Source organism: Patagioenas fasciata, chromosome 7, assembly GCF_037038585.1.
Source record: "Patagioenas fasciata isolate bPatFas1 chromosome 7, bPatFas1.hap1, whole genome shotgun sequence".
Classification (NCBI taxonomy): domain Eukaryota; kingdom Metazoa; phylum Chordata; class Aves; order Columbiformes; family Columbidae; genus Patagioenas; species Patagioenas fasciata.
The window spans coordinates 7,109,128-7,125,417 of NC_092526.1; the positions used below are offsets into that span (position 1 = coordinate 7,109,128).

General features: G+C 39.8%; 1 protein-coding gene across 6 annotated transcripts in view; it reads right to left on the reverse strand.

Annotated features, from left to right (window-relative positions):
* Positions 1-16,290, reverse strand: part of THSD7B (thrombospondin type 1 domain containing 7B) — a 370,487-nt gene that overhangs the window by 254,149 nt on the left and 100,048 nt on the right. For all 6 annotated transcript variants that reach the window (XM_065841421.2, XM_071810742.1, XM_071810741.1 and 3 more), the window contains exons 2-3: positions 11,343-11,424; positions 9,154-9,327 (exon numbers count right to left, since the gene is read on the reverse strand). In XM_065841421.2, coding sequence (XP_065697493.1) covers positions 9,154-9,292 — 139 coding nt within the window. In that variant the 5' untranslated portion in view covers positions 9,293-9,327; positions 11,343-11,424. The remainder of the gene's footprint in view (positions 1-9,153; positions 9,328-11,342; positions 11,425-16,290) is intronic.

A 16,290-nucleotide genomic window follows, 5' to 3' on the forward strand; every position in this document is an offset into this window, starting at 1 on the left:
GAACAGCTGGGTACCAGCTCGCGACGCGGGCTGCGCGGCCGAGGCGTCGGGCTGGCTCCTCTTTGAACATGTGTCCTTTCAACTGGAATTAATCACTCTCTTTATCACTCCTGCAGCATCTGGAGCCATAATCATTACCCAACTGCTGAGAAAGAAATGAAACCACTAACCGCACAGGGAGCGGAGCTTAGCGTTCGGAGCAGCAAAGTTTTCATTAAGATTTCATTGGAAAAGTGATTTTTCACGGCCAGCCTTCCAGGACATGCCACACAAAAGCTGGATGTACTTCAGCAGCTGCCTACAACTCATCCTCCTGTATACAGAACCAATATTTTTAGAACCGCTATAATGAGGTTTTAACATACTTTTCCAAATTTAGCTTTATAATCCTAAATCGCTGTTACACACAATAAGGCACAGAGATAGATTTAACCATAAAGGTCTGTAGAAGAAGGGACTGCAGAGGTCTACAAGGTGGTAGACACTGGGCAACGGTAAGGACCAGATTCTGCCTCTGGATTCACACTCCAGACTCCTACTGATCTTAGCAAACTGCAGCTCATCTATTCAAAACCAGTGGACAGAATGAAATGCCCGCTAAATATATCAGCCAGCTGAGGGTGATCAAAATAAACCATAACATTATGTCAATAATGTGCATTACCACTAAATATCCCCCAACCCTTTCAACTTCTGTTCCTGTTTTTTGCTCTTTTCTTAAAAAAAAAAATTAAAAAGATGAAGTGGATTACAGCAGAACTATTCACAAACATACCAGGAAAACAAGATATCTAGGGAAATGCAGGTACCAGTGGTCACACTACCCAAAACTCATGTCCCTAGAAAGAGTCAGCTGCATTTTCTGCATACTGAGAACAAGAGAACAACAATGTGCATCTTAGAGATTTTAATACAATTTTCTGCATTTTCACCCACAATTATTCTGCTCTACACAGGAGCTGAATGAGGAAGTGATTACCCTTATTTATTGAAATCGTTCCATTAAGTGGCAAAGTGAAACTCTTATTCCAGGGGGATTGGACTGGATCATCTTTCGAGGTCCCTTCCAATCCCTAACATCCTGTGATTCTGTAACTAACTTATGATATAATTAATAATAATAATAAAAAAAACCCACTGCAGGGTTCTGAACAAGGGCAGCAGAATAATTAAATCTACTTCTCCACTGAAACAGGCTGAAAACGTGATCATCCATTTTTAATGCTCCGCCTATATGTAACAACAGAAATCTTTCCAACAGCTGCATTCAATTAAAAAAATATTAACCCCAAGGAAAAAGTACAAAAACATCCCCATCTGTTTTTCTTGCCACTCACTGTGCTGCTTTTGTGAGTGAAATATGTACAACAATACAATCCAACAAAGTTGAATGAAAAGTACCACAATCCCAATAATAAGCTATCTTTATTTTTTTTTTCCTAAATGAACAATTTAAAAGGAACCACTTTTGCAGATTTTCCCCCGTGACCCACAGCTCTGTTCCCATAGTAACTATTGAGGAAAGAAAAGGATAAGACGCCTAACTTATACTTTTCCCAATACCAACAAAAACCAGAAAAAAGCACCTTATTCTCAAAAACTATTATTCTCAGAAAGGGAAGAGGGACATTAAAAGATTAGTGTGAATCTCCTGTGTAATCTAGTTTAAACCACCACCTACTGAACATTTCATGTCGGTTAGAAAAAGATATTTGTTAAAGTGTGTAGTCTCTGTGTGAAAGAACTGCTGAAATAGTTTTGCAAGCTCAACAATAACAAAATTACCAGGCACAGGCTGTAACAGCTTCCACCCCAACCCAGCAGAGCTGTCGGTGAGCGGCCTGTGCGGAGGAACCAGCACCTCCCTGTCATCCACAAGCACGTAAAGCGTTAATACATATTTCAGCGTCAATTCAGTTCCTCCTTTGCTTGCCTTTTTAATTTGATTGATACTCTATTGTTCCCATATTGCTCGCTGCAGTGTGCTTTTTTAGGAAAAACTACAGAAGCCAGTGATTCTTTCTTTAAGTGGTGCCACCAAGAACCTTCCACTGGTGTCTTCAAGTCCCTACAGGAAAGCAGAGCTCATCACGGGATCATTTTGGTTGGAAGAAATGCTCAAGATCGAGTCCAACCGTTAACTCCAGCACTAAACCACGTCCCTAAGAACCTCATCTTTATGTCTTTTAAACCCCTCCAGGGATGGTGACTCCACCACTGCCCTGGGCAGTCTGTTCCAATGCTTCACAACGCTTTCCGTGAATAAATTTTTCCTAATATCCAATCTAAGCCTCCCTGGCGCAACTTCAGGCCATTTCCTCCCATCCTGTCCTAATAAGAACATCCCAGGTTTTACCGACACGGGAAAAGGGCAACAGTTAAAGCATTTCTGCATCTCTGAGCTTGCTTTCCAAACCACAACTCCTGCAGGAACAATCCTGATGTCTCTGGCACTGACGTTCTCTGGGCCAACAAGGCAGGTTCTTCAGCCATGACCCATAGGCTGAGCTTTCCGCCCTGTGGATTAAGGTTAAATCGAGAAACTCTGGTGGACAGAACCCAGGTGGGTCTGCAATGGGCTGCGGTGGCACATCAATCCAACACTGCAGCAGAGCTCCAGCACCTGGAGGACAGGACAGGACAGGCCAGAAGATGAGCTTCCAGCATAAGAAAGGTTCTCCAGGAGAGGGATGGAGCTCCTCACGTACATTTGTCCAGCTCTCAGACAAACTCACCAGCATTTACTGCCTGAGGACACAGGGTCTCCAGCAACTTCAAAATGTCTCACCCACCTACATATGATCTGTACCACCTCTGGAGTAAGGCAACAGATGCATCTCCACAACTTCAAGACAAGTCGGGATTCAACTGTTGAGAAAACAATAGCAGATGAGGAGACCAGATCAGAACTGGGATGGTAAGGGTGAAAGAGCAGAACCACACGTAATAAAATCTAAAGGTGTAAGGAACACAAAGGTAAAAATGTGGATAGGAAAGGTAAGGAATAATGAATATTTAGCAACCTGAAACAATTGCACTCCTCTCTACAGAAACACAAGATCATTTAAGAGTGGCCACAAAGCTCTGCTGAAATATCACTGACTGATATCAGCCAGCACATTAAGTTTTGCTGCTATGAAAATTTCAACTTCCTTCACAAAGTTTCAAGTGTTATTGGTTTTTTTTTAATATTTGCAGAAATAAAATTATAATTTATGTTGTCCCATAAAATAATCTTTGTAGAGAATTTAGACAAATTTAGAACTCATTTTAAAGTCCTATTTTTATAATCACTTTTTAAATGGCTACTTAATGAAACTATACTAACAAATTTTTTAAAAAATTACTTAACTACTTCAAACTGTTTATTACAAAATATTGAAAAAGAGCACCACATATGTGAATCTGGGATATTTTAATCCAAGCACTTCAAATTAAAATTGTAAAATATCAATGGGTGAAATCTTATCTGGCATTTAATATAATTCTGAGGAGCAATGTTTAGAAAATATTTAGTTTGCCTAACCAGTTCAAATAGGATATGTTTACCACTACGAGTCCAGAATAGCTCGGTGTCCTTAATTCACACACACATCAGAAGTAACTACCAAAGAGTTATTTAAATTAAATAATCTGGCTCAAATACAACGATATAAACTGATCATGAATAAAGTTAAAGGTGTTACTCAGAAGGTTTATCATTCTAAAACAACTTTTGAATCAAGTTTTTGGCAACCACGTGAGTAGTTTTAAAATGGAACTTAATAGGTCTTTTAAAAATTATTTACTAATAGTTGCCGCTGTCAATATCACAAGATTGTGACCTATAACCCAAGATAACCGCTGCAGTCCTGAACTCTCAGTATAGTCAAGAACCTTAGAATTGTTTAAAATTTTGTTAAATCCAGGCTAAATTTCTAGTTTAGAGTTCAAATATTTAAAATTCTGCCCTCCAAGTCAGCATAAGAATAACCTACCACCAGAACATTTGCAACAAAATAAGAAGTTTGGAAGCATCAGATAGTTCAGGAAATATTCTAAAACTTCCACAAGCCACAGAAACATCTCTGAAAAGACACTTGCCCTTCATTCATGAACTGATTTCCTATCTAATGGAACAAAAACTTAATCTAGGATAGATTATCATTCTTCATCTTGTAGAGCTTTCGGGAAAACATCACTTGCTGCAGAGTTCTTTTAACCTGATTTCCAGTAGGTTTGAGCTCTGTTGTCCTTTGAAGATCTGGACGCCTTTTAACATTTGGTGTACGTAGGTAAAAGTTTGTCTTTTAAGACATAAGGTCAAAGGCACTTCCAAACCAGCACTTGGCCTTCCTGAAATTAAGATCTTGAGAAAGGGCATTTCTGGCAGTATTATCTGAGAACAGAGAACAAAAGATCTTTTTCATCTTACCCGTAACTGGCTCACCCACCTTCACGAGTAGTTCAAAGGTTCCTCCACCTCAGAAGCTGTTCTCTGAAAAGTTCATTTCGTACCCTTTTCCATTACGGACTGTTTCTGAAGAAAGGCTAATGATCAAAATCCATTTGCTAACCCTATTTTAAGAATGACTTTCAAATATGGGTAATAACTCTGAATTAAAGTTCTCGTGTGTTCACTTGGGGCAAGAAAACTTATGGCTCACCACACCGAGCTCCCAGAAGCCCACAAACACCAGAAGATTAATGGTTTCCTCCTCAGGTAAAAATCTCTCAACTGTGATCAGCTGTATTACAAATCCATTTCCCAGTCTGATACCTCACTTTTAGTGCTCTTCCATTCGCCCCTGCTGGGCTAAATCCCCATCCTGGTTCATTTTCTAGAGAGAATTACAGATGGAGAACTCACTGGGACACCACGTCAGGGCTTCTTACAGTCCTCCTCCTCCCTCCTGTAGTACACGGGATATTATTTCCATGTCAAATAGCATTTTACCAAAATTAGAGAACAATTTTCCTAAAACCAGAACATTTTCATTGAAAAAAATAAAATTAAGATACTGTGGTTATTAAGAAAAAGCTACATCACTGTTTTAGCTCTGAGAGTCAGGTTTTATAGGGTATGTCTCTTATCCCCTTCATTTCTGTCAGTATATTGGGGGAACAGCGTGTGCCCAGTTACTGAGGTGTGCTTGATGGAGGAGCTGAAGGCACCAGCAGCAATGCTGAAACTCCAACCTGCCCATGTGGTGATTGTGGGTGTCTCTGGGTAGGGCTGATTGTCAGCAATTTGTCATCCTAATTATCAGCCCCTCTCCTGTAAATCACCTGAGATATTTCCTGTGTGGCACGTATTTTAGACTCAATTTAGACCTGAGTACTAAATTTTAGAGTTTTGGCAAAAAATAGGCCAACTAGAATCATGCTGTGGATTCATGTGTGTATCCATATCCTATTTATAGTTTTAAAAGCTTGGATGGCTACCATTAAAACACATTTGCACTACAGCAATTCCAGGCACTTTCAGGACCATTCAAGAGTTGAAGAAAATCAACACGGTGAAATACACAAATTGCTAATTGGCTATTGCATTAAACACCATTAATTTACAAGGACTTAGATCCAATTAAATTTTCTCAAGATTGTGTCGCTAAAACTGCTTTGTTATTTAGCAAGTGTCAGAAAATTATTCAGCTATTTGAAGTTGCTGAGTAATTTAATTGGTATAATTATTGCTTTCATGTTTAGGCTGGTGGCCACGAAATAAGTATCTGACAAGAAATGTCTTGAAGCCAGAAGATAAAGTGTACAGATACTTAGATATTAATATATCATCTCTAGAAACCTAAAGCTCAAATAAATGGGTTTAAAACAGGCCACAAATAAGCAAAATGCAAGTGTCAGCTTTCGAATAGCTGAGGGAAGAGTACGTATCACCTACCTCACACCGCCAAGTTCTCAAATGTTCGAAATACAGAGCCTGGGTTTTTCGGAGATGCAGTGATTTTAACACAGATGCTTTCACCTGTACCAAGACCACCAAGCTCAGCATGAAAATGTACGAGTCTGCATCAGATAAAGTCAAGGATTTAGCTGGGAAAAAGCCTGCTTTAGAAACTTCAGTACTTATATGCTTATTTTTCCCCATCCATATTAAGGATGCATCTCTGGACTTCTCCATTCAGGAAAATTTGCTTTAGTACTTAGAAATTCATTTTCTTAAAGTCAGAGCTTTCCGTAGTATAATCTCATTTAATTACAAAGCATGGCATTTCAATAAGAAGTTGAATTTCTCTACAGCAGGTAAGTAACCTGACATGCTTGCAACACACAATTCAACATTTACAAACAAAACGCATCATCTCTTTTCCTATTAGGGATTGCTCATTTCTCATTAGACTGTTTCCCTACAAAACAGACAACAGCTGCAGGTTTTCTTTCTATCAGAATGGATCTGCTCAGTTCTGACATTAAGTGCTAATTCATTTTAGGTTCACTATGCAGTGCTTTTATTTAATTCCTGTTATCTTTTTGTATTGGGCACAGAAGTGTCAAACTATGGGGTGATATTATCATTATCATCATCATCATTATTCTTATTATTATCATCATTATGACAGGGAACTGCTGGAGAGAGTCCAGTGCAGGGCAACAAAGAAGCTGAAGGGAGTGGAGCATCTCCCGTGTGAGGAAAGGCTGAGGGAGCTGGGGCTCTGGAGCTGGAGGAGACTGAGGGGTGACCTCATTAATGTTTACAGATATACAAAGGGTGAGTGTCAGGAGGATGGAGCCAGGCTCTTCTCGGTGACAACCAATGATAGGACAAGGGGTAAAGGGTTCAAACTGGAACACAAGAGGTTCCACTTAAACATGAGAAGAAACTTCTTCTCAGCGAGGGTGTCAGAGCCTGGCCCAGGCTGCCCAGGGAGGTTGTGGAGTCTCCTTCTCTGCAGACATTCAAACCCGCCTGGACACCTTCCTGTGTAACCTCAGCTGGGTGTTCCTGCTCCAGCGGGGAGATTGGACTGGATGAGCTTTCCAGGTCCCTTCCAATCCCTAACATTCTGTGACTATTATCATTATTATTCAAATCATTAGGCCAAGATCTCCATGATCTACACCCCAAAAGTTATTTTACTATTAATACCCTGCTGCAACAGGTTATGTTAACCCCTCTACCTGTCTGGATCCACCTGCTCTGTTCAAGTTACCAACCCCCTCTTCCCAAAACACTTCCTGTAGCCTTCTGAAAGACAGATACACCTTTGTGATTAATTGTACCGAAAACCATTTCAAAAGAAAGCTCAGCCCATTGTGTCATTTCTTAGGTCAACTGCAAAAGACCAAGATTCAGGATCTAGAAATGCTGCTGCTTCACTACCGCTGCAGAGAAAGGAGAAGCTTCACAAATAATACTTGGTTTCTTAGCAATACAAGGTGTTTGGGGTGAATGTAATATTAATTTCCACTTAAACCTGAACGTTTTGGGTTTTGATATAACTTTTTCCTAATTTTCAACAAAATAATGAAAAAATTAACAATTTGTTTACAAATATAAAAAATATTTAACTGGAGAGAAAAAAATAAATCTTTGTTTTTGTCAAACGGACAATGAATTTGGCTCAAGCTCACCGGTTCTTTTCATTTGGAAAACATTTCACTCAAAGTTGTTTTCTACCTCTCATCACTACATAAACAGAGAAAGTGCATCAAAATCCTCCCGGGATTTAAGGCTTTTAGAACGATTCGAGAGCTCAGATATTTCTAATTCAGTGTATGAGTCACAAAAACTGACAATTTTCTGCATCTGGAAGACAGACCTTTGCAACAAGCTCATCAGCAGGCTTTCAGAGCAAGGTACCCCTTGTCCACACACACCTCTGCACCACCTTGTTTCGGTTCTAAACACATCTACCTCAGATGCCTTTGAAGCATCAGAATCTCTTTATCTTCAGCTGGAATAATCACGTGAAATTACATTTTTATGATTTCCAATGCACACCTCCAAAGACCGATGGTACAACACACTGCAGAACCAAGGAGAACGACAGCACTGAGGGGGTCTAATTTGTCTTATAAAAACACTACCTTCCAAAGTTTGTTCAAAAATCATGTAAATAACAGCAAATTCGAGAAAAACAGTTTATGCTGCTGTTTACTTCCTCTTCATTTTACATGCAAGACACTGTAAAAAACAGTTCTTTAGAAATATCAGATTGTATTTAACCAGCACTCCCATCCCAGAGGGTGGGGTGAGAAGCTTGCATTGGCCCCACCAGAAGGACAGGAGTCCTCCCAGAATAATTGCTTCACTATTCATCTAATTCAGTCTCTTACCCTCTACAGAACTATAATTAAAAAACAAATAACGAAACCAGCAAAGAACCTCTCCAAAAAGGGGGGGGGGGGGGGATTATTTTTCCATCAAATTTAAACGCTCTGTTGCTCAGTCACAAAAGAAACCTCAAAGGGATCGTGGGCAATGAAACCTCTGGTTCAGTTGCATATTTTTGATGAAGTACTTTGAGTAAACATTTCCCAAATTTGCCAATCTTTCCACTTCATTGAACATGCTTTGTTGCTGTGTTGTGCTACAAAATAAACATCCCATGTGTCATGCTTAGTTTGATGCGTCTGTATCACACCACCTCCTGTCCACCTCCTCCCTGTCACTAAGAATCGCTCTGCTATCAATGTGTATTCACAACGGTTTCCACACCTCGTGTGTGCCCGATTTTGAACATTCAAACACTGCATGTATCCAATCTGACTGACAGAAATACTTCACAAAAAGTACCAATGAAATCTTAATTATAAACAGATCAACCAAGAGCATGGACTTCTGGCTCATTTCATCCTGAAAGACGCTGGTGTGCCCTTTGCCTTCAAACACAAAAAGAAAGCGATTAAATATTTCAAATGAATCAACATGAGGATGGCGATATCAGGATCCAGGAAATGTTTACTGTTGGACTAAAAGCACTGAATTAAACTCTAGAGTCACTCTGGTGCACAACTGCAACAGACATGAAGATTACTAATTCAAAATAGAGACTAAATACCCTACTTCACAAAAAAATATATACACAAGAGAAGACATTATCAGATTTTTTAAATTTATTATTGAGCTAAAACAGAATGGAGAAAGGGCAATCCCTCCATCCTCGAATGCAGGAATTACTTATTAGAAAAGCCAACGTATCTTTTTCCTACCTGTTTTCCAGACAAACTGGTGACCACTCCTGGCTTCCAGGTCAGCTGTTTGTAGCATTAAGAACCCAAACAAAAGGAAGGACTTCCCCAGGCTCTGCCATGCCCAATGAGGAAAAACCCAGTTCTGTTGTAGAAGCATAATTCAGATAATTGGGTGTCTTGTTTTCTTTGATCCTGGAATTAACAAAATGAGAAAAAGCTTGCTAAAAGACTTGAACCACCAAGGGAGCAGGCTCAGCCTAAGGGTAACTTGGTGGTCACTGCATTTCATAGTCCTTGTGTGTCAGATTTACTGAGGGCAAATCTGTTGTACAGGTTTCTTGGTTAGGGCAAAAAGAGAGGAGAGACCCAGCTCCCCAGGGGACCTGCAGCCCCATCTTACAAACACAGACATTGTAAATGATTTTGGTAGATTCTTAAGAAGAAAACTGCCAGTGCAAATAAACAGCAAGGGATCTGATAACAGTCTATGATGTGTCTCTTCTGTAATTTATCTTTAGCATGAATATTATCATGCTATAGACAGGCTAAACTTAAACTGAGACTAGATTACAGGTGGAAAATCCAGTTCTGAATGCAGACCCCATGTCCTACATTTAAGATCCCTGACAACTGAAGTACCAGATCTGGAATTGCTTCAGCTCCGTACCATGCGTAAACACGGGATACACAAAAGGAACATCAGAAATACCACAGGAGAAGCAGGGGTTGCTTATCAGTACATGATGAGCCAGCTTAGAGCAGACAATCAGGCATTACTTGGGTGTTTCTCTGGAATTCAGGACTCTCATTAAAAGTCCCTGACCTCCGAGCTTGACAGGCAACCGGTTGCTCCGGAGAGGTCTCTGTGACAAAGGGTTTTTAATGAAGCTCTCCAACATTTCAGATGAATACCAGAGCCACATCGGCATCGAGACAGGAATGGACCGAGTCCTGTTGCCGGAGCAGTTCTACATCATACAACTCATTAAAATTATCACTGTGCAGCGTTGGAAGCGAGAAATGTCCGTCTTGGTCTCCCATACAAAGCAGGAGCCCAATTTCTAAGTGCCTGCTGCAGCAAACCTCCACATCTGTTACACACCATGGAAAAGCTCCAGAACAAGAGAGATTAAGACAGAGAATAAAAACCCCAAAATCTGAACATTTATGATTCAGCCCAGTAATTCAAATTTCTCCTCTTTCGTCCCAAAAAACTACCAAGCAGCCACTTATTTACACAGATTTTACAGGAGTTTCAAGATATTTCGGATACATCACATTCAAGTGGGAAGAGTTCTTAAGTCTCAAAAAATGTTCATGGTATGGGCCACATCAGAAAAGAGCTGGTTTCTGATCTTAATGTACATGTTATTTTTTTTCTTACGTAATAGCTTTTGTATTTATACCATGTTTAAATTCTCAACATATTTATACTTAGCAGTGATTCATCCTACTTTCATACGTAAAAACTGTCACATCTGTATTAACATAAAGAAAGTGATAACACCTGTCTTCAGGATTTGTTTTCATTGGTATAATCTTGGTGATTTTCATTAAAATTATCAGTTATTAGCAGTTTGGTCCAGAAAATTCCATTACACTCTCAACCTTACAAGAAGCAACATTGTCATAATAGATAATACACAGCATCGGTCTTGATAAGAAACTGAAGATAAACCTGAAAATAGTACATATTGAATATACAGTAAAACTTTTAATTTCAGGCTGTATTTAAATTACTTTGAAACAGTTTCTATCATGATAAATTCATGCAATTATATTTAATCAGATATTGACTAACTAGGGTGGAAGATACAATGTAATATCTGTTCTCTGGTTTAGTTCATTCTTGCGTTTGAGATGAAAAACATTTCAGGTAAGACCTGAAAAGAATCATCAAGCTGACCAAATGCAGTAATGCAGGCAAAAGACCAGATTTATCGCTTTGCTCATGCCTTCTGGGTTCATTTAATTCAGAATTCACATTTAGTTCTGAATGCAACCCGCTGAGTCCCAACACCTGGACAGTGTAACACAGACCACAAGTGGCCTTGTATGAAAATCCCAAGCGAAGCTCAGCAACCTTGAGCATCCTTCGGAAATGAGATGGAGAGGAACTCAATGCAAATACAGTTCTTGGGGAAAAAAGGGGGGGCCCTCAGGTTTCCTGCAATTAATTATTTTTGCCCATCTAGATGGTTGCTCACCTCACATAGAAGAGCTGAGGAGGAGCGACTCGCCCAGTGTCTCCAGCATTGCAGTTACCATTGACAGCGGTCAGAAAACTTTCTGTCGAGGGAAACAGAAGGTATTAGTGACATGGGCTCCAACACTGTTCTCACCCAGAAATGCAAAACAAGGAAAGAAATCACTCAGATGCTCAGACTGAAGCCAGCACGCCCAGCCCCGCACACACAGTGCTCATCCAGGTCCAGAAGAATGCCCTAAAAACACCACGTCTTGAACAGGCAAACCCAAGGAAACCCCAGAAAATGGCTGATAAAGATGCCGAGATTTTGAATGAAGTACAGTAGCCCTGATCATCAGCTGCTTTCTCAACACATCGCCCTCATCTCAGCATTCACAGGGTCAGTAAATAGCAATAAATCCTTGGGAGAAGCCACCTCCTGCCCAAAACAAGGGGTTTCACATACATTCATTCCTTGGGCAGGACTACAAAGGTAACCGGTTGCTGTTCCCCACGGAGCAAGAACAGACATTACATTAAATCAGAAAAAGCAGAAATAAATTAGACACCATGAGACTGATTCTAATCTCACCCACCCCAGCCGAGCTCAGTAGAGTCCACCGATTTACACCACACCAAAGCACAATACAAATTTGTCTGTCTATCTAGATTTGCCTGTATATCTAGATTGTGTAACGCAATTCGGGACAGTAGCTGTTCTGTCCTGATACGATAAAAAATTATTGCACAGGCAACATATGCTATCTACAGAAACATGAATAAATTACATTAGGAAGGCCACCAACACTTCACATCAAATTTAGTTACAGTATATCTCAGCTCCCAAATGTGTCAGCATGATTAGCTATAAACTGGCAAATAGAGAAGAAAAAAATTACATTTTAATATTAACTTCACTAAGAGTAGTTATCATTAAATTCGTGCAATTGCTTAAATACGTTCAAGATATGTGTTTTACTCTGAAAAATATCTCACTGTCCCAAAACTGATTATCTGGATTTATTCAACACCCTTCATAATACAGCCCTGGCCAATTAATAGTCTGCACTAATAGATTCTCATGAAATTAAATAACGAGGTGTTGGTTTCGTACATTTGAAGGATTAGGCACAAGCATCCTTTTAGTCTTGTTTGTTTCGTATTGAATCTTGTTCAGAAAAACAAAGATATCATATTTTAGCTGTAAAGGCTGGGAATACACAGGCAGCCTTGGAAAAGTCACATGCAAGTTCTCTAATGATCATAACAATGCATTTACATTATCTAATCCACTGCTAATTCTCTTAATGACAGGATTGAATAAAACTAGTTTGGAATAAGAGACTTAATTTAGAAACCCGCATTTCTGCTGAAAACATGGCATTCAAGTATAGTGTCAAAATGTTGTAAATAAATAAATATGCATCCAGCTGACAAATAAATGTCTTATTTCTGAAGTGTTCCAAACTTATTTTCATTTTCAATGTCAATGAAATATCCAGCAGCCAAATGCAGGTTTAATCCCTGCTGAGCTAGGGAGGGGAAGAAGTCTCTGGGAAGCTTGTCCCACTTTCCAGCCGCTGCTCGGACACCCACAAGATACAGATGTGCACCCAGAGGCAGATGTTCCCAAGTGACAGCGACTGTGTCCAAGACACATCAGAGTCCTCAAAAGCATCCAACGCTGAAAGACAAGAGATTGATGGTTTTGACTCCCCACTCCACACATATGACACCAGTAGAGAAAGGACCAGTTGCTCTTTCTGCAAGTTTCCACGGGACAAGAGCTTTCTTTAGTCATTCCACGCCATTTCTGTGGCTTAGTAAAGCTCCATCTGACCCTGCACAAACGGGGATTTATACAGTATCTATTAATGAACTTAGAAAAAGATCAGCTTAAACTGATCTAAAGCTGAGACATGATTTCAGCCTTGTCATACATGAATTAAATTCCCCCTGAGTTCACTGGGAGCTGTGACCTTCCTCATCATGGGTAAATGTGACCTACTTTTTTGGTATGAGAAGGGAATGCTGACAAGGACACCTGGGTAGCACTCTCCATTTAAAATACATGATGCAATTAGAATAATCCCAAACACTTTAAATAGCAACCAAAAAAAAAAAATAAAGCAATTGCAGATCATATGCCTGGTTATAAATCGTTTGGCAGGTGTCTGGCACAAAGATAAGCATCATTAATCATGAATACATTTTCTTAATGCAAACGTAATCAGTAATAATGCAACTGTTTGCCTACTACACACAGCATAAACCCACTGCCTGTGATATTCCAAGATAATCTAGATGTTTATAGCACACTCCTAATCCTCAGACACCAGTAAAATCTGCCTTGCCTTCTCACAAAGCTGTTATCCAAAAAACTAATTCTATAAATAAAAGTTTTTGCACAGTCACATACATTAAACTAGAAACAGACCTTAAGACTTAAGCGCATGTGTGCCCACAACACAGCTGTATGCACGTACTGCCCAATTTGTATTTAATTAACAGTTACACTAAATTGCCTTTACTTCCACACGGAACACAAACACTATACATTCTTCCACTTACACATTTGGAGAGAGACAGTCTTCTGGGTAAAGCAGGGGCACCCTAAAGTCTTTACACTTCCAACTGTCGCAGAAAACTCCTGTGCAAAAAGTCACTTGAGGTCACGCTCTGACACTGATACTGGATTCTGCAACAGTTCCCCTTGATTCCAGTGGAGCGACTTTGCATAGATGAGAACAGTAGCTTGATTTTCTGTACCTCTGCTTCTCCATCACCAAACATCAGCTAAGAATATTCATTTTAAAAAACAGTGGATAAAAACATTCAACACGAATGAGTTAAATTTATACATTGGATTGACAACTGCCTGACAGTATTTTTGTCCTAAGTGGTCACTCACCAGGGATCAAAATACTAAGCTCCAGAATTCTTGGGTAATTTGCTACAATAAGAGTAAAGAATGCCTGAAAGAGCACCTGGTTTAGCACATCTGCATGGGGAAGATAAATCCAAACAATCAGCCAAGGATCTAAACCCACCTGCTTTGGGCTGGGAGGGAGCCTGCACCACCTCCTGATCCATTTTCAGTTAGAAACCTTAAACAACCTTCCTCACTACTCAGTCGCTGGAAAGCTCAGTAGGTATCGCCACCTCTACCAGTTCTATTTGAAAATCCAGGTATTTTGGTGATGTCTATAGTCAAATACTAAGAATCTATTAACTATTTAATCTTTTTTCTTCTATTCAATCGTATCTGTTTCTTGTCCCAAAGCTATGAAAGGTCTTCCAGATTAAAAGCAAGAATGTGAAATTACTGTACTGCCAATGAATTGCTTCTTAACTTACATGGATTTGTTTGGGGTAAAAATCATGAATCCTAAGTTTTCCTGCTTCAGTTTTTATACATCCGAAAAACATAACAAAACCAAGTTTGAATTCAGAAGTTTAATTATAAATTTAGCTAAGTGGATTATAATGAAAGATGTTCCAGCACGGGAGCTCAGACTGATGCATTATGACTACATTAAAGAAAACACCAGAGAATAGACTTCCCATCAGTAGAACGACTTTAATTAAAGCAGCGATAGAACAGAACTGTTCTGCAAAACGATGCTGCTGTTACGTCTCCTTCACTCTGAGTACTTCAATGGACTCCATGGGAACACACTTGACTTTCAATAACAAAAAGTATATGTGATTTCAGACTTTTCCAAAGAAGCCAGCGCAGAAGACCACTTGCTTCATTTGTACCCAAACACGTATGGTTTACGCTCTGCCAGAAGAGCGGGGAGATCTCCAAGTTGAGGATTCAGGAGTCTGTGAAAAGCACCACCCAGATGCACAGAGCACCCCAACATTTCCTTCTCCAAAGATCATTCAGTATGGCTCAGTATGCAAGTACCCACGTGTTATCCCAGCCGTGGACTTCTCAGCGGTATTTAACAGCCATGGACCTTTTGGGTGCCCTCATTGTTGTATCTTAGCACCTGAAGGAGGCTAATTTACCTTCACAAATGTTCTTCAAGCTATTATCATACTCCTCGCAGCAGGAACAAGTACAGAGCAATTAAGATCAAAATGCTCAAGACTGTCAATAGGTTTCTCTTGTGAACTCAGCCATTGATTTTTTTTTTTCTGAGCAGCAGAACATAGAAAGTGTCCAATAACTTTTAAGTCACCTTTTCACACCACTTGTGCACTTTCAAATATTTCATTAAATACGAGAAGGGCTGTAGCAATTCAACCCAAACAGCTGCAATGTCCCGGATCCTGCCTTCGACAGGAGACTGATGCCAAATGCCCAGGGTGCAGTATAAGAATGAAGCACGCATAAATAACATTTCTTGTTATACTTTCCAGCCTACAACAAAATGTGGCTCCCACACCTCCTGAGTCAGATGATCCTGGGTCTGACAGCCCTCTTATAAACTTACAGAGGCACATTCTGAACCTATATAGGTTTGGAGGTATTTTTATATAGGTTATGCACATAACCTATCTACACCTACACCTGGATGCTTCCTCTGTGTCAGCCAGCACAGCAGAATAGAGCCCAGAAAACACTCAGTGACGCCTTCCCGCTACAGCACATCCTTTCTGTAAGAACAAAACTTAACAGCTTTGAGGGGAAAAAAGTTGCTTTTTGTTTATTTTTCAATGGATACAGAAACGTTTGAATCTATTATCAACATACTGTTCTGCTGCAGCTTTTATCATTAGCACTGGATGAACCAAAGGTCCTTCAAACTCAGCTACATCCAAGAATTGCTGTCACAGTTGCATAGACGTTGGATTACTGTTAAATCGCAATTAAGCAGACAAAGGGAATGGGAGCTGGCACTGCTTCCAATGCCATTTCAGTAAATGCTATTGCAAGTTGTTGTTCAAAGAGGATTACTCTCACTTCACTGGCAAAACATTGCATACAATGCACATTCATTTAAAAACTAGTATTT